General features: G+C 42.6%; 1 protein-coding gene across 2 annotated transcripts in view; it reads right to left on the reverse strand.

Annotated features, from left to right (window-relative positions):
• Positions 1–23913, reverse strand: part of LOC8024148 (probable Xaa-Pro aminopeptidase P) — a 111964-nt gene that overhangs the window by 22687 nt on the left and 65364 nt on the right. For both annotated transcript variants that reach the window (XM_042291903.1, XM_042291904.1), the window contains 6 exons: positions 22539–22620; positions 18751–18844; positions 9884–9994; positions 9173–9259; positions 4744–4856; positions 2606–2755 (listed from right to left, as the gene is read on the reverse strand). In XM_042291903.1, coding sequence (XP_042147837.1) covers positions 2606–2755; positions 4744–4856; positions 9173–9259; positions 9884–9994; positions 18751–18844; positions 22539–22620 — 637 coding nt within the window. The remainder of the gene's footprint in view (positions 1–2605; positions 2756–4743; positions 4857–9172; positions 9260–9883; positions 9995–18750; positions 18845–22538; positions 22621–23913) is intronic.

Genomic DNA, 23913 nt, shown 5'->3' on the forward strand with positions numbered 1-23913 from the left:
AGAACCATCAGTTAATTAAAACAGATGACTTCCCGCTAAGTGTTAACATGGAGTCACGTTTGTTTGTTTTTTCACGATAAGATGGGAGTGTGTGTGTGGGTGTGTAGCAGTTCTTGTGACGCTGGAATCCTTCAATAAACTTCAGTTGCCAGTTAGCGGTTATCCGGCGTGTGTGTGTGTGTGTGTGTGTGTGTGTCTAGGTGTGCGTGTGCGTTCTTTTGTATGAGTTTGTGCTGTGTGTGTGTGTTTCTCAGACTTTGCACCGTCCTTTTTGCACTTTCTTTCATTATGTCGATCAACCAACAAGCGCGCAAGCCACCCGTTCGCTATTTTACCCAAAGAGCCTTGTTTATTACTACGAATATATAGTATGAACTAAGTAACACATTGGAGATTTAAAGGGACCGCAGAAATCAGCTTGTATAAATAAATTCCAATATAATACATCACAGGTGGGCATAACATGGCGAATTTCTTCTTGTAAATATATGTAAGGACGCTTGAGTTCACGTCCAAAAAATGACACGATTTTCTTTTCTATTTAATAGGCCTAGGTCTTGTGACACCATTAAATGACATGGTGGCTAGTTGTAGCGTTTATTTTGACAAAATGGAGGAAATAAAATTAAAGCCAATTTGATATGATGTCTTTTACTCTCGGTTTGCAAAGGACATACCAGTCCAAAATGGAATTTGATTATTTTGAAACATTATTTATTTTCATCATGAGCGATGGACGTACTGAGGAAAAAAACAGATATTATGCAGCTCGACGAGCCCTCCGTACCCTTACAAGGCAGACAACAAATCGACACTATGATAAAATAACCCGAACAATAATAAAAACGTGTCAATTATACCGATGACGTACGCTTTTATGCAATGTTAATAAGTATGGCGCATATGTTTAGTAAGGTGACAACAATTTCTAGGGACGTAACATGACTTTGTAGTATAGGCAGTGTATATTTATCTCTGACTTCCAAAGGTTGTGCGCGATTGACTAATATGCCGTGGATATATCTGACGAGTTTGATACACTGAGCTGTGCAAACGAAGATCAGCGAGGTTTAAAAATGTTTTGAATTTACCTTTTATTGGAGGCTAATATGTTGAATATTAATCGTGGGGAATAGATTTTTGATACATCGGTTATAGAACATATGAAATGGAGATAATGATGGGAAAATCAAAGGAACATTAGCTACTGCCCGAAAAGCATTTTTTGCGACACTCTGACTATATTTAGAATAGTTGAACCAGTTGATCCCCATACTAGATGCGCATAAGATAAAAAAGAGTTTTATGAATTTTGAGAGTTGTAATTTTCAGTAAAACGTTTCTATATATATATAGAAACGCCTGCTATTTTTGTAGGTTAAGTACGAACGTGTGAAATATGCTCCTTTCAAGACATCATTTGCAAGAAAAAGACACCAAGAGATTTTACATGATTAACAAAGTAAATAATATAAGGACCCTTAGGGGAACGAACAAGTATAGTCAACTTGTTGAATTCAATTGAAACATTACAGCCTTGCTTTTGCTAGAATCTATATGAAGGAAGTCTTTTTCCTCTCTCTCGAAAAAAAATGAGGCGTTTATAAAAATCCTTTTATAAAAAAAAATTACACCATCTTCCCAAGGGGAACCATGGGGTGATGCGGAGCATCGTTCCATCACACTTCATCGGAAGAACGGAGTGAAGTGGAGTCAACAGCGGTGAACTGAACGCGCGCAGAAATTGGTTTGCTCTTTATGTTTAGACAGCCTTGATGGAGATGCGCCTCAACGGGTAATAGGTCTCTTAGCTGTAGATGAGAAATTTAGCCAGGGCAGTACAACCGCTAACCTGGGATTCTTAACGTGCATCAGGCAGTAGTCATCACACGAACGCGTGCCGGTACGAAACTCATCCAGATCGAAACGGGCGGGGGTGGCGGGGACTCGAACCCAGGAGGTTCCCAGCGCAAGCTTTCGCTCCACGCTCCGAGCTGAGACGCGTTAGCCCCCACTCGGCCACTTCCTCCTCTTGAACGCGCGCAGCGCGCAACCCCTGCTTATATTCACACTTGAAGGAGAGGAAACTAGAGGAGGAGAGTTGCGCCTGCGCGCGCGGTGTGAGTAGAAGCGAACGCACGCGAAGTGCACGCAGCTCGTAGCTGCGTGCACTTCGCGCAACTGCTGTAGAGAGAGAGAACGCACGCGCAGCTGTTGGAGAGAGGGAAGCAGCTGGTAGCTGCGTGCACTTCGCGCAGCTGTTGGAGAGAGAGAGAACGCACGCGCAGCGAGGAGAGTTGCGCATGCGTAGTGTGAGTGCGGACTACGACGCCGCGGGGCATAGCCCGAGCAAGAGATGCTCCGCATCTAAAACATTTTTTTTTTTACTTACGAGTGTTCTGCGGGAAGTGAGATGTGCTTACAACAAACGTTATATTAATACAGGACATATAAAAACTTCACCATGCATTTGAAACACGGGAAAATATATCTTGCCGCTTTACGAGTGTTTGTCCAGCTAAGCAATAACCATTAGAACCTTTGAAACAAGATCTTTCACTAGAAATCGCAAGAGTATTGACTGGTGCGAAGAATATCTGCTTACAAGTACTGCCCGCCAGTATCGACGAGGAGCATCTGGTCCTTGTCTACTTTCCTGTTGGTTTGAGCAGTCGGAGAGTAGTGCACGATGGCACTGTTGGGTCCGGATGCCGCAATGGTCTCAAACGAGTCCCCTCGGTATAGCTTCTGTTCCCTGGAAACAGAAACTACTGGTACAGGGTCTAAAGTAGGGAGTCATTTACACTGGAAGGGGGGGGGGCATTATTTGTTTTGCATTACCGTGCGACATTTGAACTTGTAGATTGACGTTGAATCTAATATAGAAACATGTCGACTAATCCCTGGCCTCTACTGGCAAGATGAGTAGGTTATCCATAATAACTTGTATTTGTATCTTGTTTGTGTACAGCGTTTGTACGAAAAAACGGTGGTCCGAACTATGATGTCACATCATTACCATGTTGCATCTTAACGCGAGACTGGGCTGTGAAATAGAAACTTAAACGTAGGAGGGAGAAGGAACAGGGAAGAAGAGAACATCTCTTCTTCCCTGTTTTCTGTCCCTTCTACGTTTAAGTTTCTATTTCATACCCAGTCTCGGGTTTAGTTGCAACATGGTAAACATCCACCAGCTCGCCTGTACTTCAACCGTTTAGTCAATTGTTAACTTTTTGTTTTCCACGACTCCAGCTTCTGAATTTTGTATACCTACGAAACAATTAGCTAGACTCTAGAGCGTTCGTATATGGCGTAATATTCCTCCAGAAGACAAGTCATTTATAGCTTTTATAGCTTTCGTAGAAATATTAAAAAAAATATATAACTCAAACCACCATTGCATGAACTAAGGTAGAACCCTCCAGCAATCAGTATTGTTGACAATTGGTATACCACTGGACGACGGCGGAGACGGTGACAAAGATTGTCGGCCTTGGTGCTGCTGTCCCCACATGGTTCTGGTCAGTGCGTTCGTGCATCGTGCAGTTTTAACGAAACAAACGAGTGCGATAATATGGAAATTGATTTCCTCCCCTCTGCGACTTTTAAAAAATCAACATGTTCAGTTTCTTTGTGCATGCCATATCTCTCACCTGTGATATGTTCCTACCCTGACCGTTTCGTATTTGTAGTCAAACAAATTACTTTTAGCAGACTGATCAGCGTCAGCCAGCAGGCGCACGGGAAATCCTGGAGAATCTATCTCCGTCTCTTCCGCCATCTTGCGACTACCGCCCCGCCATCTATAGGGAGTTCGAGTTGGAAATAGTTCGCGGTATAAACACTTTTAATCCTAGCCTTCTGGGCACTGCTCTCTTTGTTTACTGAACTGTATCCCACGCTCTGAGCATGCTTGTATCTCTCTTGTGCCAAATATCAGAGGCCGCGCATGCGTTCACAACCCAGTGAGTGACTCAGCATTTTTCGCCCGCGTGATAAGCAATGAGAAGCTGTGTAACCCGTGAGCGATATGAAGGTGAACAGCCCTCTTCATGTTTTTGACGCTCCTGCAAGTTTTGAAACAAGCTCTGTTCCAGAAGAGGGCTAGAACGCAAAGTTTAGACCCCAAGCCACGTACCATTTGAGACAATAGGAGTTAATACAGCTTTAGGGAGCCGTAAAACAGGCAAGAAACCAGGTGAGGTGTTCACCTTCATATTGCCGGCGGGTGTACACTCTAAGAATGTATGTGCGCCTACTTTTCTTCGAAACACCTGGAGACCCAGTAACTGCGATTTACAGAGAGAGAGGGGGGGGGGGACTTTGGTGAATGAAAACCTTAAAATTATAATTCGACTTGATAAAAGACTTCTGAGATATCACACTGAGCGTGACGTGAGCATGTGAAACGTCCTTTTCATTTTAGATCTAGTTATATAGTATCAGCATCTTCGTTCGCCGAACTCGCATCGTATATTTTAGTGATTTGTTTATCAAGCGTTTTGCGGTGAACAAGATGCAGGGGCATTCTTAAAGCTAGTATATGCATATTGTCATCCTTTTTAATTATAATGCAATTAAATGCAAAGGTGCAAGAGAGCTGGACAAGAATGACGAAAATAATTCCTTTTCCTTCTCCAGAGATTATTTTGTCATCCTGTTTGTTCTGCTAATAACAAGAAACATTGTTTATAAGATAGAGTTCATTAGTCATTTATATACTCAAAAAAAAATGTAACTCACTTGCGGAAGTGAATGAGTTGCTTGCCCACCTTGAGTTCATCCCAGGTTTTCCCTTTTTTTAGATCTTTCTCCAGAAGAGCATACATAGACACTTGGGCTACAGCATCTTTGAGCTGGGCCGGATGATCATGGAAAAAATAGCAGCATAAATATATAGATATAGGTGTATTTGTTTTGTCAAGTGAATCCAAAAATGTGCGAATTTCGACCGATACAGAACAAAGTAGAGAGTTCTGGGGATATAAATAATTCAACACATATATGAGCGTATGCACAAATCAGGTTTGCGGATATTGATATTTTAATAGGAGTTTGAGTACCAAAGAAATAGAACTTGGATTGTCTAAGTAAGCACGAGTACGAGACCGTAAAGGAAAGAAAATGTTCATGTAACAATTACAAACACATAGAGTAAGGAGCAAAACGTAATGTGATAAATGCGCGATGAACAGAAGGTAGCATACGGTGCATCCGTGGGATCTCATTATTACAAATATTATCGGCAAAACAACAATGCCTATAAAAAAGAAACAAGTGTACGGGACTGCTGAGATATGCTCGGATAATATCAGTATTCGCCAGGAAAGTAAAAGGGCTTCCAAACCCCATCTCTTATACAGCATGTAAACTAACGTTTTAAGGTACTTTAGACGGCCCGCAAAAATAGCTTTCTCAACGTATTGCGCTGCAATTTACTACACAGGGGCAAGCAGGTGGCGGAATTTTACAGTAAAAAAAATCGAGAAATAAACTTACCTGGTGCAAAAAAGAAAGAAAAAACAACAACAACAAGAAACTTGTTTCGAGCAATCTACGGCACCTCTTCGCAAAGGAGGCACGCGTAGGAAGATGTGCTGCCGACAGATGGCGCACGCCACGTCGAAGGAGATGATGCTAGAGTATGCACTGGGTTTTAATTCGACGGCTGACTCAGACAACCTCTATACGGGCGAAGTAGACGCCCCTCCACAAGACAGACATGACATCTGTTCCTTACAGTGCGTGCGAAGGGCGAAAGTGTGACTGGGACACTAATGGAAGAAAATTTAGAAGAACAGAAGCTTATAGGCTTTTTGGCTAGGGCACAAAAACTCTTCAAGCTCGCCCGTTATAAAGGGAAAAGCCGGATCATCATCATCATCATCGATCATCTGATAGAAGTGCTCTCGCTTCCGGGAGCAGTACACTTTAAAGATCCCCGCCCCCAGCAGTGTGCCGGCTGTACAACGGACGATATTAACAGTGTGACAATCGGCAGAGTGTCAGCGATACGTGCGCTGGCTCACATCAAGAGCAGTACCGCTCAGGTGATTAGACGCGATTCCGGCAACCGTTTTCAAAGCCATGGGGAAAATTCTAGAGATCAACTCGCAGAAATATTCGATGACATTGGCTCTGGAACGAAAGCCATTCCTCGCAACTGGAGGTGCGGAAAAGTCTCTCTGGTTCCGAAAAGAGGCTGCGATGCGAGTGCCTCAGGAACTATAGACCACTAACCGTGACTAGCACAATATATAGGGCTTTCGAACACACCACGAAAGAGAACATGAACGCATGGGCGGAGGAAGAGGGGCTACTTACGGAACTTCAAGAAGGCTTTCGACAGGGACGTTCATTGGAAGATTAACTCTTTACTCTCACACGCTTTACTTTCGCACACATCTTAAAAGAGCGCACGACCTCATGGGCAGAGGAAGAGGGGCCACTTACGGAGCTTCAAGGAGGCTTTTGACGGGGATGTTGATAGAAAGATCAACTCTTTACCCTCACACAATGTATCGAAGTGGCCGGAAAATAAAACAGGAGCACCATATGTTGTTTTCTAGACATCGCAAAGTCATACGACTTTCCTCATGCCCGGCTCATTTGCCAACTGGAACAGCTAGACATGCGCCCACATTATACCGCACTTATCTACCGCCTATACCATGGCAACAAGGTTAGGGCACAGCCAGGTGGGGCTAACTCTGAAGATGTGCTGCTGACGAGGGGACTACACCAGTTACGCCCCCTATCTCCTCTGTTTTATACGTTGTACGTGGCCGTTCTAGAGAAGCAACTCATCCGATCAGGACTTGGCTTCTCGCTGGTTCAAACAAAGCACGAAGACAGCGTCGAAACGGTGCTTTGGGAATGAATTACGGCGATGATGTGCTTCTGACGGCGGCTTCAGTGTGCGATATGCAACAGCTGCTTGACATGTGCACCAAGGAGGCTACAGAGCTTGGTTTGAAATTTAACACCAGCAAGTCAGCAGCTGTGGTATTTGCGGGACCACACGAGATAACACTTGGCACTCTTCGACTCGAAGGAAACAGTTTCCCAGTACTTCATTTGCACAAGTACTTGGGCATCACGCTGTCAAACATCGAAAACTATTTGCAAATGCATCACACACACCTTCGCCAAGCATCTATCCGAGGAGCCAACATCCTCCGAAAACGCAACTTGTGGGGTTGTAACAAATTCATTGCGTCTAGAGAACTGTGGAAGGCGGCAGCAGATATACGCGCCCATATGGAGCGTCGGCAAAGAGAGGTCCGGCGTCAGGCTCTCGGCTACCATGGGGCAGTTGACAATGAGGCCGTTTAGGGTGACCTTCGAAGCTCGAGAGGTGACCAGCAAAAGAGCCTACGACGGACGCCTTCGCCATATGGACAGCTGCCGTTGGGCCAAGAGACTTTTCACGTAGACCCACTTAACTGGATTGCGAACCCTTTGACAGAAGCACCTCTATCAGTTTGAACGCAAGTACAGATTTGTTTTCTAACCCCGTACAAGCGTCGATGGCAAAAATGTGCGAGTCAGAGTTCCTGAAAAAGGTTTGTGACCAAAAGACCAAGCAGTGGTTTCAAGACGCCCAAACCATGTCGACGCAGTATGAGTACGTGATACACAAGCAGACCATCACTTTCGAGACCAGGGTGCACTGCCACAGACTCTAGGCAGTCGCCTGTTGTTTGAAGCAAGAGTGGGGCCCTCCGGACGCTGCCTTACACGCGGCGGTTCTACGACACTGTGACCACAAGTGTGAGCAGGGCGTACGGTGCCCATGACGAAACGGAGGCACACATCGTTCTTGATTGTGCCAGTCTCCAGCCTACTCGGTCACAGGACAACGGATCACAACCTCGGATACCCTGGACGCTCGCTGAAGCGTTGGACTTCCTTATACCGACAATGAAACCGCAGCAACCCGTCGAAACAGGGCGGGGAGAACATGAAGACAGGCCTACTACAAAATTGAACGTGATCTCCAGCAGTCTGCACAAGCCTACTGTAAAGTCCATCAAAAAAAAAAAAAAAAAAAGCTTTTGGACTGGTGGAAAAGCTGTACATAAGGGGCCATTAAGGCCCACAGGGTTCCAGGCTTGGGCACGAACTCAGATTGAGCCCATCCGTTCCTAAAAGAAAGAACCGCAACGTCATCATCATCGAGCGCCGGCCGGTTCGGCTTCATTTGTGGGATCGTCTGCTATCATAACCTGAATCGGCCGGCGCTCCCTCGACGCGGCGTATGCCATCTGTCGGCAGTGCTTCTCCCTAGGCGTGCGTCGTCTGCGAAATGGCGGCGTAGACTGCCCAGAACAGGCGTCTGTTTGTTTGTTTTTTCGAACGAGGTAAGTTCATTCCTTGATTCTTTCACTGTAAACTTCTACCACCTGCTTGCACGTCTGCAGTAAATTGCAGCGCAGTACATTGAGAAAATCATTTCTACGGGCGCCTAATATGCCGAAGAACCGCTGGTTTATATCTTGTATATAAATAAAAAAGAGTTATTGTTCCAATCCTACAGGTTCTAGAACTAATTCTTCTGATTTGACGTAAAAATATTTTGCATAGGAAATAGAGGCACCGGATTTAGAGAGAGTATGACCGCTGCTCACCTATTGCCCAGAATCACTGGGGCTGGACATATCAACTCAGAATCATGAACCCCACAACGAAGCTTAATCACAGAAGGCTAGTTGCGCTAAACGTGGCGAGGACGTTGCTTTCCCTTGTTTGATGGTTGAATTTTCTCACGCGGCTTGAAACCGGAGGTTGTCTAGAATGCAATTACTTTCAAAAATCTGCACAAACACAAAAACGTCACTGAGACTTGTGTTACACTACTTTAACGTCCCACTGCAGAAGTGGTAATTAAACGTGGCAGGCATAAAAAGCAGCCGATCTTTAACATCACCCTGGAAGAAGAGCATTAATGCTGGAAGAGAGTTCAAGCGATGTCCAACATCCCTTTCTAAGCGTGCGGCACATTTATCTTAGCCTAAAAGCCTTAAAAAAAGGCAATGGTGCAACAGTCGTAACTGTGCTGCGTTCCCTTTGCGAAGTTTTATCAGTTCACCAGCACCAATCAGATTACTACCACACATCATATAGGTTTAGGCTCCGAACGTGTTATTGCATTTCTCTTCTGTGAACTTACGTGGGCATTTTTCATGCCGTCGACTTCTACGCTGTTCTTGATGGCTTGGAAGTACTTTACGGGAGAGTCTTTCTGCACCTGCTTTTCCTATAAAGCAAGCGAGAAATAATTTACTTGCGTTAACACGTCTTATTTTTATAAACCTTTACAGGAGCGCAAACGAGACAAAAAGCATTGCGTCAACGAACAGATCATCACAATATACCATTTTCTGTGGTTACGCTAGTTACCACTCAACTTGGCTAGTTCAGTAACTCTTTTGGGAGTAAACAATGCCTACCAGGGAGTCTTTGAAACCAAGCATGGTAAGATAATCACCTCAAGCTCAATTTCAAGAGAACATATTTTAGCTCTTAGAAAAAATAGTGAACTAACTTTGTTATTGTATATAATGTATTACTGTAAAATTATTATTTTGTACAATGCTAAATAGCATTTCATGTCCATTAAAATTTAGATTCAGCGACGTTTTGCTTTTTGGTTTGATTTTGCTGCTGTGCTGCTAAACGGTACAGCGGGATAGGGCCTATTTAGGCGGCATGAGTCGTCTCTTTTCCCATCCTCCTAGACGTCTGTCTAAATAAAAAAAAAATATTAATTTTGAATAAAAACATTATACGCTTCAAAAAACAATTGCATTACCTACGTAATTTTTTTTTTTTTTTTTTTTTTTTTGCTTTGTTAGCTACGCGTATTATATACGACGCTCACCTTGGGTATGTCCCCACAAAGGGCGTAGCTGCAGGCAAAGGTTGTCAAGATCCGAGAAAACTTGGTAGCACTTTTTGGAATGTCCTGATACGTCTCATTGTAATCCATTATCTAGGGACAATACAAACGATTTGTTTGTTAGCCAGTTACAAAAACTAGCCGATTGTCGACCACCGAATCATCCACCTTCGGCATAAATATTAAGAGTTATAATTGTCACTTCCCTACACCAAAGTAAGCTCCTCGTTAAGACTTTCAAGGTGGTGCAGTCGTCTTGAAAATATAAGTACTAAATGTTCTCAATCGGGCCCAACTTTATTTTTTAATCTTAGCCACATATTACGCGCATTTTATTAATCCAGTGTATTATACATATTTTCAACTTCAACAGTGAATTTTATCACTTTCTGTCACGAACCGGAATATTAGACCCACAGCTCCACAAAAAAAAAGAAAACAGAGCCAGCATCATGGTTTGCAACATATCGTGCGGTGTCAGATTGTTTATGTAATCTGCTGCACATAGAAAGTTCAAATTAAAATACATCTGAAAAAAGCCATGTCCGTATACTTAAAAAAAATAAAACTAATTTTGTAGTGGCTTCAAAACAATAGCGCCTACTAACGCTTGACATAATTATTAACAGTCCCTGGAAGTCGTCGAAAGCAGATCATCTGAAGCATGTTCACCGTTCGCTAATTTGGAATTTGACTGCAGTAATATATTCGCGCTCAATCCTAGTTTGTTGGTCAATCTAGAACATATTTTCCAAAAGTGTAACCACAGCGGGACGTTTGTGACAATCCGACGTCACGTGACACTGTAACATCACGCAACACCATGACGCGCTACATCATTTCACGAGACACCACGTGGCACCATGACGTCACGTGACGTTGTGACGTCATGAGTTGCGACCAACACCACAGGGTCTATGGAGGTTCCCCAAGCAGCACAAGCCATTGTGCCACTATTGGGAATATCTTGGAAATAGAGGTCTATCATGGTGACCTCTCTGTAACCGATATTGAAAATGTATTGGAAAGATAGGGCCATGATTGGCCTCCTTTATCCTCTCTATGACCATGCAACATAGCTTAATTTTCATGAGTAACGATGTACTATATCCAACTTACGAGCCGGTATAAGCCTCAGAGGCTTGTGCACCTAGCTTGGCAGGTGGCAAAATCACGGTATAATTCAAAATTGGGTATATCTATTTACACTCGATAACATGCTTCAGAAGAACTAGAAAACTTTGACAAGAGAAAAAAAAGGAAATAAACATTTGGTACATTATAACACAATGAAATAGAAAATGCAAACTCACTGTTCTTATTTTGTTTTTTTTTTTAATTTTCTTTTTAGATGTTATAGAAAGAAATGACGCTGGTAGTTTTTTGAAAGCATCTGGTACACAGAATGTTCGCGTACACTCACCAGACCACGTTCTGGTGCGCTGCACATTGAAACGAAGTGAAAGTCTTATTGGTCGCTGCTGCAGATATGGTGTTTTACACTCAGGACACCAGAAGTGCAGTAAGACGACTGTTTTTTTTTTTAATCCCCTCACAAGACGGGAGTTTAAGTTCGTGAAACATCCGGGCCTATCAAACGCAACACTTTTCAAATTTTCTTTCAAAAATGATTCTGCTCTGGCGCGCCAATAAAGGAAGCAGGCTGAAGAAATGGTTATACCGTGCCGTAAGTAACTATATGCGAAAGATTGTGTTATCATATTTGTAACAGAAAGCGGCAAGAGCATTTTCACAACGCAAAGACACCACGACACGCTTCTTAGTCGTTTACATTAATACATCACATGAGTACACCATGACAAGTCACTGTCGAAGTAAATTCCCCAGGTGTTTTACCGCTTTTCACATACTCAAGAGGTTAATAACCACAAGAACTATAGCTGGAAGTATTCAGCGCTACGGTATCTGATAGATCCGCCTACTTCAGCGGGTGCCTAAAACAAACAAGTTTTGTCTTGACCAATATTGGGAATCAAATGGAATTCCATTGGATAAATTAGAAATAACTTCAAATCTGGTGCTAGTGAGCTTCCAATGGCGCCCAATATTTGATGGCCATCGGCACCCCAACGGATAAACGGATATCACTTCCAATAAAGTTCCATGGGATTCCAGTGTAGTTTTATATTGGGTATCCATTGGCACCCCATTAGATAAATTACATACAACTTACAACGAATTAAGTGCTTGTGGGTTTCCAATGTTTCCCAATATCGTGCAGTCATTGGCACACCATTGGATAAATGAGATACCATTTACATAAAGTGCCAATGGGCATCAAAGTTTTCAAATATTGGGCAGACATTGGCACAGCATTGGATAAATTCGATATCACTTCTAATGAAGTGCCAATAGGCTTCCAGTGTTTTCCAATATTGTGCTCTCATTGGCACCAAATTGGATAAATTGGACACCATTTAAAATAAAGTGTCAATGGGCATCCAATGTTGTCAAATAATGGGCGGTCATTGACACCCCATAGGATAAATTGGATACCACCTCCAACGAAGCGCCAAGCGGTTTCAAATGTTGTTTAATATTGGGAAGTAATTGGCACCCATTGGATAGATTGGATATCATTTTAAATAAAGCACCGATTGGCTCCCAGTGTTGTCCAATATCGGTTAGTCATTGGCGCCACATTGGATAAATTGGATACTACTTCAATTTAAATGTTAGTTGGCCTTCAATGTTCTCCAGGTTTGCGCAGTCACAGGCACCCCACTCGATAAATTGGAATCTACTTCCAATGGAGTGCTAACAAGCTTCCAACGTTGTCAAAAACTGGGTAGCCATTGTCACCTTACTGCATAACATGTATACTACTTCCAATGAAGTAACAATGGGCTTCCAATGTTGTCAAATATTAGGCAGTCATTAGAGGCCCTTAACGTGCCCGTCTTACAGGGGTTTAACAGGCATTGCAGACGACGAAAGACGGTGCTGAAATAGCAGACGATACCAGAGACTGCCGGGCCTTGCTGACGCGTGTCTGTTCGCACGACTAGCAGGCGGTGTCAGATGCCAGATTAGACGCACCGAATGTCACGAAAGGGAGACGTAGTGAGACACTTGGCTTCCGAGCGTGTTCTGCAGAACAGCCAAGCCAATCCAGCAGTGATAGGCGGGGCACTGATCTGTGGGCTTGACTTAGAGCAGGCCGTCACCTCCACCTCAATTGAATCGAACGGCGTAAATATCGCACAAAAAAAAAATATTTTCGTAAAATCAACAAAAAAAAATATTTGTCCCATTTACGCTATTAAACAATTGTAGAGCCCATCCACTTCACGTGAAGATGAAGGACCAGCGAAGCTGTTATCTTTACGACAACCTTACAGCTTTACGACATCCATACGATTTACATATGACTGCAATGAAGACACGAACACGACTTCGTTATTTAACTGTCTTTATTTAGTTCTTAGTAACTAAAGTGATCACTGCCTTATGGTCACTATGGTAAACCGCCAATGGTTGTATTTTGACTTCGAACGTAAGATCAATACACGTTCTGGTGTTGGTCATTGGTACACGTATACGTGTTGGTATACGACTACGTTATGTTCTTCAGTGACTCGAGCTCTTTATCAGCGATGCTGATGAAGAGCCCAAATCGTTTTATCAGTATCGTGGAAGCGAAAAAAAAGAAGGTTAGAGCGAAGCGTTCTGCCCTCAGCCTCGTCACAGCGCACTCTTAGCTGAGGTAAGTCGGTGACCGTAGATGATAACAAGGAATCAGGACCTCACTATCTAATAATGCCAAGGAAGGCTGACTCACCGCGTTGCCCCCTATTTTTATTTATACTTGCCACGACCAATCGGGACGAAGGAGCGCCGTCTAAATGGAAGTTTTTGTGTTAACATCCATGGACGCATTTTCCGAGATCCTAGCACATAACAGCTTCGCTGTAAAAAAAATCTTCCTATACACCAACTCATGTTTACAAACAAACCAGAGCGCCCCTAGCGGACGCCACCGGCGCCGCGCATGCGCGGTGGATGGTGGGCAAGAAGCCCGCCGTCGCCCATAAACAAACCATTGAATTGCGTTGTTGTCGGCGTCGGTGGGAGTCCCCGTGCTCTTTTTCGCGTTGGAATTGTTGATTCTACGTCCTCCTAACAATGTCTGACCACTTGAGCGGCTTCAGCAAAACTAACCAGGCAAAACTTTGCGTGGATAATGTCACGTGCGGCGGTTCATTTCACGTGGACGCCGCAGAATGGGCGCAAAAGCCTGACTTCCACGATGAGATTCTGCTCGCTATTTTCAGTCGCGACGCCGCTCGGACTGCAAAAGCGTGGACCGTAGTTGAGATGGTGGACGTCGATACTGAAAACCGCAAGTAGAATCGGGCATTACAAGCCGGTGATGGCCACTGGTAACAGTGATCGGTATCTTCTTGTATCTGTTTACACTTAGCCTACTCACCCCAACCAGCCTTCAAAAGTGTTTTGAGGCCTGCACTTAGTTCTTATCGCAATTACCGGCTCAACGTTTGGTTTATGGGCCGCTGTCGTTTGAACGAGCTGACGACAAAAAGCAGCCAAGTTTGAAAGAGCAGACGACAGTTCGAACGGATGCGCAATGGAGTGCCGGCAAGAAGCACCGCGTCCCGCATCAACAAACCATTCGAATGTCACGTTGTCGGCGTCTGTGTGAGTATGCATACTCTTTTTCGCGTTGGAATTGTCGATTCTACATCCTCATCGCAATGTCTTACCACTTTAATCACCTGAGCGAAATTGTCAAGGCTCGTTATGCCGCTAAACTTTCCGTAAATAATTTGACGTGCGGCGATTCATTCGCATGAACGCCGCAGAATGGACGCCAAAACCATGATGAGATTCTTCTAGCTATTTTCGGTCGCGACGTCGCTCGTGCTGCAAAAGTGTAGAAGGTAACGGCGATGATCGACGTCGATACTGAAAATCGGAAGCGGGAACAGACCAAGCGTAACAAGTCAGTGATGGCAACCGGTACCAATGATCAACATCTTGTATCTACTGTTTACACCGAGCCTACTTAAGTCTTTTGAGGCCTGCAATTACTTCTTATTGCAATCACCGGGTCAAAGTTTGGTCGACGGGCCGCTTTTGTTTGAACGAGCAGACGACAAAACCAGACAAGTTTGAAAGAGCAGACGAAATTTCGAATGATCAGGCGGCCGTGTGAATTTGAATACGCACTGAACCCGTGGGTGGTCCGGACAACTTGGCGGTTTTCTCTCGTTCATGTTGGAACAAAGCAAATACATCTGGCGACCACAAAGTGTTGCCCTCAGACGAAATCGTAGTTCGACAGCGTCTGGTTTGCCCCTTTCACGGCTACTATCCACGTCCTCGGACGAACGGAGGGGGCAAAAACACATGAAAACTGATCTTCAAACATTTCCAGACTCTCTTGGTACAGCCCCCATCGCAGCATTTTGACGAGAAGGCAGGTTTTTTGTCTCGTTTCTTCCAAAGGAACACAGGAATGCATGTCTGGCACGGCGACTTCTGCACACCGCCCCAGACCGGAAGTGCGTCCGGCGCGCCACCACCGCGGCGTGAGGAAATTACACTGCAGAAGCTGTGTTTGAGGGCGAGCCAGATATTTCACCTAAGATACCAGCGTCCCTTGTGCAAAGCATTGGATTACCAACAGAGAAAGGTTCAAGAGATGTGTCTGCGATACCTCTGTGAGTGTTGACGTTCGCACTTGTCAGGTTTGTGAATTTATTTTGTTAACGCAGTCCTTACCATGTTTAACTATTCGCCTAAAATATTCCATAAAACTGTTCTTGCTCAATACTGTGATAACATCGATAAGATTCGCTAGCAATTTATACTAAGGTGAAATGAACAAACCATTAGCTGCGACATTTTAAGTTTTCTACCACTGTCATTTGGTGACGTTGCTATCTGTTAGATATGAGAAGGGTTTTGTTTCAGCTGGCGAGTATGCGCTCGTCAGCTGAAACCAAGCATTCGCGCTCGCGACATACGCGATCGCATTTACTTCGCCAACAAAAATGCATACATTGAAGGAGCGATCAAGAACTGGCTAGCAGTGTTCTTTCAAAAAATGGTAAACAGAAAATGTGCCTTATTATTATTTTTAGTATTTTTTAGAGAAGTGAGTAGGGCTTTAGGCGAGCAAAACAAGTACAGACTGATATCACGGTGCTTATATTCATCACGAGTCTCTACAATGCAGGGAATGGCACAGACGCATGATCTTGTCTTATAGTGAATCTTTTTTTTTGGAAGGAAACTCGCGCATTACACGCATAAATGCTCAAGGCCGTGAGCTGACGCGTTGGCTAAATATAACGGAGACTTATTGAGGAGAAGGCGCCCTCTACAACACATCCAAGAAGAGAAAGCCTAAGTGCTGAATTTTCCTGCGTCACTAACGAAACACATCGTATAAGCAAAAAATTGACCACGACAACGGCGTCAGCTTTCGGCCCGGAGTCGCGTTCTTACAGATTAGACACGTGTTCAAAACGAACACTTACGCAGCACTCGTCTCCAATCTGGGGTCTACTTTCGGTCGCCTTCGTTAGTGGCGGAAGAAAATTCAGAACTTAAGCTTTCTTTTCTAGGAGGTGTTACCTCTAATCGAGGTTTAGGTTGCCCGTCAAAAAAGGTCACCAGATGGACGAAATCATCGCAAGTCCTCCGCCGGAACGCGCCAGAAGCCCTTCGTTGGATTGGCACGTAAAAACCCTAAACTTCAATTTGACAGCTGTGCTTTTCGTGTGTTGTCAGTATCCTCTAAGAACTAATAAGTAGATTTGTTTAATTTGTCTTGTTTTTTTGCAATTAATTATTACGTAACCAAGCACTTGCGTACAAATCTGCTCGCTTTCAATTTTCGAGGTTATTACTGCTTTCTTCCAATCTGTATAACTGAGGATGGGTTACCTATACGTTTTTGTTCAGATCGAATTCTTGTCTTTCTTGCATATCTGACGAAAGAATTAATTAAGTATTCTCAAATAAGCAGTGTTCTATCACATATAAGGGTCTTTCAAAAGGGAAGTACTAAACGAGTATGTGATGACGTGTCTAACGTACACACGAATGCGTATGATTGAGATAGATGTGCCTGCCTTTATCCAGTCGCTTATGAATCTATACGGATCGATTTATTTCTTCTCCTGGAAAGGCTTGTGTCTTATTATTTCTTTATTTTTTGTTTTCTTCGACAAGTTTAATAGATGGAAACAGTAACAATTCCTAAATATTTTATCTCTGTAATAATGCTCTTTCGCCCAATAAAAGGCAGAACTATTATTACGTGAACATATATTTTAATCGCGTCATGTTTTCTTTGTTCACAAGACGTGAGGTTCGTTCTGCGTAAACCACCTGCCCGATCTGAATTATTAAGAAAGAAAAACCCCTTCGCTGTTTTAGCGGATAATCACCTTCTCTTCTGTTGTTGCTCTTGTTTTCCATTATAACAACACCTTTTGATAAATTATTGTATAAGCTCAGATTTTTACTTGTGTAACGTAACTCTTTTCATTTCGCGACCTGGGAGTTATCTTCTCATCAAGCTGGAAATCCTGCAGAAACACCTTCCGTTTTGGAAACAAAGTTTTCCAAGGCATCAATGTTTTAAAAAATATCAGTGTGATTTTGCAGCTAAGTGTCACGTTCATGCTTTAAAGGGACATGAATTTGTCGTCTTTGTTACTTTGGCTGATTTGCAGTTGACTAAAAGAACCGACATTCATTAGTTCTTTAACAGGGTAATGTCATTGATGAAATAAATGAGGATAATTAATATATTCGACGTGTTAGTTGTCTCTTATGGTAAGGCAAACATAAATGACTTTACTTTTATAATATCTGACATCATCCGTATAAAGATATAAAAAGCTACATATGATTCGATAAATCTTCGTTCGTCAGTATTCCTATTACCTATAGAAACAATGCTTTTCCCAAGCAATTGTCAACGTTTCTGAAAAGGTGGCCAGTATTGGCGCAGTTCGAGTTTATCCTGCTTAATATAATTGTAAAAGCTGTGATAATATTAAATTAAAAGCTTAAAATATGGGATAATAATGATTAACACGATTAGAAAAATGATCTATTATGGTTGCCAATGTTGGGGAAAACTGGTATGTAACTAGATAATTACATTGGAAAAATTGGTTTGTGATTGGAACACAATATTCAAGGAGCAGGAATATAATTATTTAACATCATGGCCCTAAAATGGTTCTGACTGGATACTGATATCGGAAATCCTGTCTTTATTTGATAACAATATCGAAAATTCGGGCATAATAGTGGGTACCAAAATCGGAAATTCTGGAGTATCATTCGATAACAATATCGGAAACGCATCCCATTATTAAACAGTGATATTGGAAGTCCTGGATTATTATGGTAATACATTATTGGAAATTATGGCGTAATATTGGTTAGAAATATTTGTTTCTGATCGGATAAATTGGAATGGCAATATTGGAATAATAATGGCAGAAACCCCGGATCGTCGTTGGCCTAATATCGGAACATTCATTGGTCCAACGTTGGAGCGGCTCGCACCCTAATATTGGGTTCAGTATTGGAATCCAATCAATCCAATATTGTGTCGAATTTGGGCCAACACTGGTGTGCTGCTTGGCTTTCCGTATAAAGCTATCTTGCTAAAATACGGAACGTCTAAATTGTAAGGTTTTGTCATTCGCGAAGATGTATTTTGTCGCCGTGCAAGCTGCAATTGTCAGCAAGTAAAGCCCATCATAAAGTCTGATGCGAAGAGCATCGCTGCATGTGAAGAAATGGCGTGCATAGTCGCCTACGGGTATTGGACTTACCGTAACGCACGGTTCGGTGTCGTTTCTGCAGTCGGCGTTGAGGTGAGCCTGGACGGCCTCTTCGAGAGAGCGTATTCCTCTCTTCAGATACAGCCTGAAAACGCACATAAAGTCTTGGGCTTAGATGTTTCTTCCTGTGCACCACATCCTAAAGCAAAAATGTAAAAAACAAACAAATATCTATTCGGTTTTGAAGTGCCATAGCTTTAAATCTTTCACATTCATATAAAGCCTGAGCACCTTCTGAAGAAACACGTACGTGTAAACGTTTGAAACGTTGTGAATGTATACACACCATAATCGTTAAAAACAGATAAATATGAACAGCTTGTTTTCGAGACTTTACAGATTAAAAAATATATCCGTGAAGACTGCATTAAAGCGGTTTGTGAAAGTGAGTTATACGGCCAAGCGGACATAATATAGAGGGGTAATCGCCATGATAAGTAAACGAATTAGCTGAACTAACTTAATTGACATCTTTAATTAATGAAAATGCGTATATGGTTCCGACTAGAAACATGCTGAGCGTCCACAAAAACCACTAAATCAGTCAATTTTAAGAAGACTTGGATAACGCCAGAAGCACGCTGAAGTACTAAAGTTGCCACTCATGCAGGAGCAAGGCCACCGCGGTGCGATAACGTGCCTGCGCGGTGTTTTCGTCTCAGTCATCATCAGCGATATCCTACCGCCAGTCTTGTGCTTGTTGCACGTGTGGTATCGTTAACGCACTACTGCGCTTCTCACGCGCTCAAATTCTTTCTAAAAATTACCAATTCAGTGGTCTTCGATAGCATCCAGCAAGTCTCTAATGGGAACCATGCGTTTACCTTCATTAATTAAAAATTTAATTAACATAATTTAGTTCATCATTCGACTCACCGCGACAATTATCCACCCATAATATATCCCCCTGCTCGTATAACTCACCTCCATAAACCGCATTAATGTAGCTTTAGCGTTTTTTTTTTAATACGTCTGTAAAGTTTCGTAAAATAACATCCTGAAGATTCAGCCGTATATTTCTGTAATCATTCAATAATGCAAATATTCGAATCCGGTGGCGGTATTTGCAATTTTTTTTTCACACTATCCTATATAAATTTATCGGTGTTTTGACATTTGTTATGAAGAGATAATTTACGGACGAAATAGATTTGTAAATTTAGGAAACTTCTGCGCTCAATTTGGACACGAACAGAAAAAAAGGGATGCGGACAAACACGTGTCTGCGTCCCCCTTTTTGTGTCCGTCTCTCTTTGCGCTTACAAGTTTTCTGGGCTTCATGCACCAACTAGCACAAGTCTTGTTAGGTTTGTTCAATGCGTTTGCATTTGTAAAACATTAACACTGCAAGAATGCCTCACCCGCGATAACAAGGTGGCAACGGGAATCACAGTTGACGGCAATTATACAGAAAAAAGAGAGCTCAAAAGCTTCAAAGATGTTTTGGGTGGAAAGTCTTCTGGGCCCGACAATGTTACCTATATTTTTCTTATCAGGGTACGCTGAATGCGTTTCGAAATATCCGTTTGTTTTGTTTTCAAAATCATTGTACGACGGTTAGGGTTGAGACAACTGGAGAACCGCCAGTGTCAAAGCAATTCACAAGAACGGGGAGAGAGAAGGCATAGGGAGCCACCGTCCAATTTCATTGACTTCAACTGCCTGTAAACGTGTTGAACATATATTATATACTCATTTATCGGCATTCTCAGATGAGCATAAAATGTTGTCTAAGCCTCAACATGGCTTCAGAAAAGGTTCCTCGGCTTGTACTCAATTAAATTAAACTATTCACGATTTTTGCCTCGGCGATTAACACCAGAAAACAACTTGAAGCTATTTTTATCAATTTCTCGAAGGTATTCGATAAGGTACCCCATGAGAAATTAATGCACACATCAAACACAATATTTAAAAACACACAGTTAATAAAATGTATCTCTGCATATCTCTCAAACCGTGGACAATGCGTAGTTTTTGGTGAACACTGTTCTGACCGACTTTCTGTGAACTCTAGCGTTCCCCAGATTTCTGTGCTGAACCCTCTCCTTTCTTTTTGTTTTTTGTGTTTGGTGGCTGTTAATAATGACATAGTACGATATGTTCCTCTGAAAATCAAATTGTACGCTGATGACTGCATAATATACTCAGAAGTAGATAATGCTTCGGATCAACTTTTAATAAACAAAGCATTTAAAAATATCGCGACATGGTGCACGGATTGGCATATGAAAATTAACTTTGAGCGAACGGTTGTTATGAGTATTACTAACAAAAAATACACTTTAAAGTTCGTTTACAGTTTTAATAATATCCCCCTATCAGAAGTCACACAATATATATACCTTGGACTGTGGATTACACATAATTTTACTTGGACAAAACAAATCGATTACGTAACATCCAATGCTCTGCGGAAGTTTTTCTCTCTCAGGAGACCGTTGAAACTTTCTCCCCCTTCCTTACGTCTTCTCACATATAAAACTATAGTACTGCCATCCTTAGATTATGATGCAATCATTTGGTATTCTCTCACTGAGATTAACATCAGTAAACTTGATCGAGTAAAAAAAAAAGGCCGCTCGCTTTGTTTATAATAACTTTGGGCGGACTTCAATTACCGAACTTTTAACCAGAGCTGTCCTTGTATGAAAAAAAAAAAAAAAATCGGCATTCTCGAATAAAACCTTTCTACCAGTTAATTAATGGACACTATAATATACACCTGTCTGAATTAATCACTTTCTCAACATGATAGGATACACGACAAATGCATGCTCTAACAATAGCTCCTCTTCAGTCGCGTAATAATTGCTTCAATCATTTATTTTCTGCCGAACAATAACTGAATGGAATGACATCGCGGAGACAGTTGCCATTAGGCCATCATTGTCATTTCGCATCTAAATTATATTATCCCCTTTGGCACCGACCAAACGCACTAGAGCAAAAAGAAGCGGTTCCGACCCAAATTACACAATTATCACGATCTGAGAAAAAAAATCTTTAATAGCTCTAGCTACTCTCGCCCTCCAAGTCCCCTCTCAAAATTTCATGGGACTAATCTAGTTGTCATTGTCCAACGTCCCATAGCAACAAACGTGCGATGATACACTTTATCAAGCCCCAGGTGCGCTATATAACAGACCACGCAAATATATGTTTACAGTCTTTGTCATTGAAAATCGCTCACGTTTTTCAATTTCTAATTGTCGGACCCTATGTAGGATATCGTTCATGAAAGGTAGGATATGATGTTCTATTGTTTCACTTCATAAATTGATTCTGAGAACCGCAAACTACATCGACATTATAATATGCGGTAGTCAGTAAAATGTTTTAGAGCGCAGCTCTTAGGCGCCCGTTTCTGGCTTGAGCGGCGTCAGCGTCGGCGTAACCGCGAGACCCCCCCCCCCCCGAGGATCTCGGGAGGACCTTGGGTTCTTTCGGCAGGACCTCGGAAGGACCTCGGGTTCTTTCGGTAAGACCTCGGGAGGACCTCGGGAGGACCTCGGGACGACCGCGGGTTCTTTCGGCTGGACCTCGGGTTCCCTTGGGAGGACCTCGGGTACCTTCGGCGACCTCGGGGAGGGGGGAGGGGTCACGTGACCCCCCCTCCCCAAGGTCACGTAACCCCCCCCCCCCCCCCCCCCGCCCGAGTTCACATGATCCGCCCCCCCCCCCCCCCTCAGTACCCTTCCCTCCTCCTCCTCAAGAGCTGCGCTCTGATTCGGCGCTACAAGGAGTTGTTAACGGCTTTCACTTTTTTTTATACCTACTTCGCCTCCGTTTGGGTGATGAGGGCGAAGGATTCAAAAACAGGCGTGTATGGGACGTCGCTCCCTCGAAGGTTGAACAGCCCTACAAATAGAAATCAACGCAAATATTTAACTACCTTAAACAACCCGTATGCAATTTCTACGTAAATCGGTGGGCAATACTGGAGTTTTGCATGTTTTCGAGACACTACAACACCGCTAGACTTAAAAATTACGCAAGAACTGAAAGTGCCGTCTTAGTCATATTTGAGCGAAGCTTTTTTTTAAGCTAACCAACTGAAGCTATACAAAACCTACGTGTAAAATGAATATTTTATCATTGCCACCAGGGGGAGAGTAAAAATCAACAATGATTTGAATCGTAATTTTAATCGGACAAGCTTTGCCGTGATAACTTAAATTAAGCCATTCCCGCAAGAATAATCCCGAAAATATCTTTACATTTACGGCCTATCTATCATTTAGTGTGTTTCTTTTTTTTGCTATGCGTATCTGTTTAAATTTAAATCAAATAATCATAGAAGAAGAAATATTAATATAAAAATGAACACGAGCAGACAGCAGTGTTCTTATGAGCATCAGAATTAATTGAAGGGCTAGTTGGTTGCTCTGTCCTGTCCCCTCCTTCTTTTCTTAGTCCTTTGCGCTTTTAAAACCACCGTCGGGATGTTCTTATGAGCAATCTGAGTTTTGAGCTCTCTTTCTACCTTCCACTTCAGTCGTCAGTTACGTAAAGCCAATCCGAACGTGAAAGAAAGGAACAAAATTGAGAAGACTAATGTCCTATTGCAATCAAATTACAACAGGAAAGGGAAAGCAAATAGCGACTTTTAGCTAACTAAAAAAAAATCTAGCTGCTTTTGTTCGAATTTAGCAGGTTTACACAATGAAACGTCGTTAATTAAACTACTTTAAACATACAGTAATTTTTTCGCAATATTATCAGTGATCGGACGTATATTGGTTAGTTAATCAGCCATGTTTAAAAATACTCTTGCGACGAAGTATCAGTATTATCGAGCTACGTAATTTAAGTCAAATTAATTTGATTTAAATCAGATACGCGTAATTTCCATCAAGTAGACCAGATTTACTTCATTTTTTTTAAACAATCATGTCTTTATTTTTATTCATGATTGCCATGCAACAGACAGACAGACAGTGTTACCCCCGTGAACCTTAATATCATTCTCCTCGAATTACCTGTTTGATACTAAATATTACTTCCAAGTTTGCTTAATAAACTTGATTACACCCACGACGCTTCGAGGCGAGCTTATCGAGTGCCACATAGAAGACGAGGGCTGCGCATGACGCAATCGTCAGTGTGGATCGCCGACCTCAGTAGCTCGACAGGAGCCCCAACAGGACGGCA

The sequence above is a fragment of the Ixodes scapularis genome, unplaced genomic scaffold (assembly GCF_016920785.2).
Source record: "Ixodes scapularis isolate PalLabHiFi unplaced genomic scaffold, ASM1692078v2 PGA_scaffold2__306_contigs__length_199485367, whole genome shotgun sequence".
Taxonomy (NCBI): Eukaryota; Metazoa; Arthropoda; class Arachnida; order Ixodida; family Ixodidae; genus Ixodes; species Ixodes scapularis.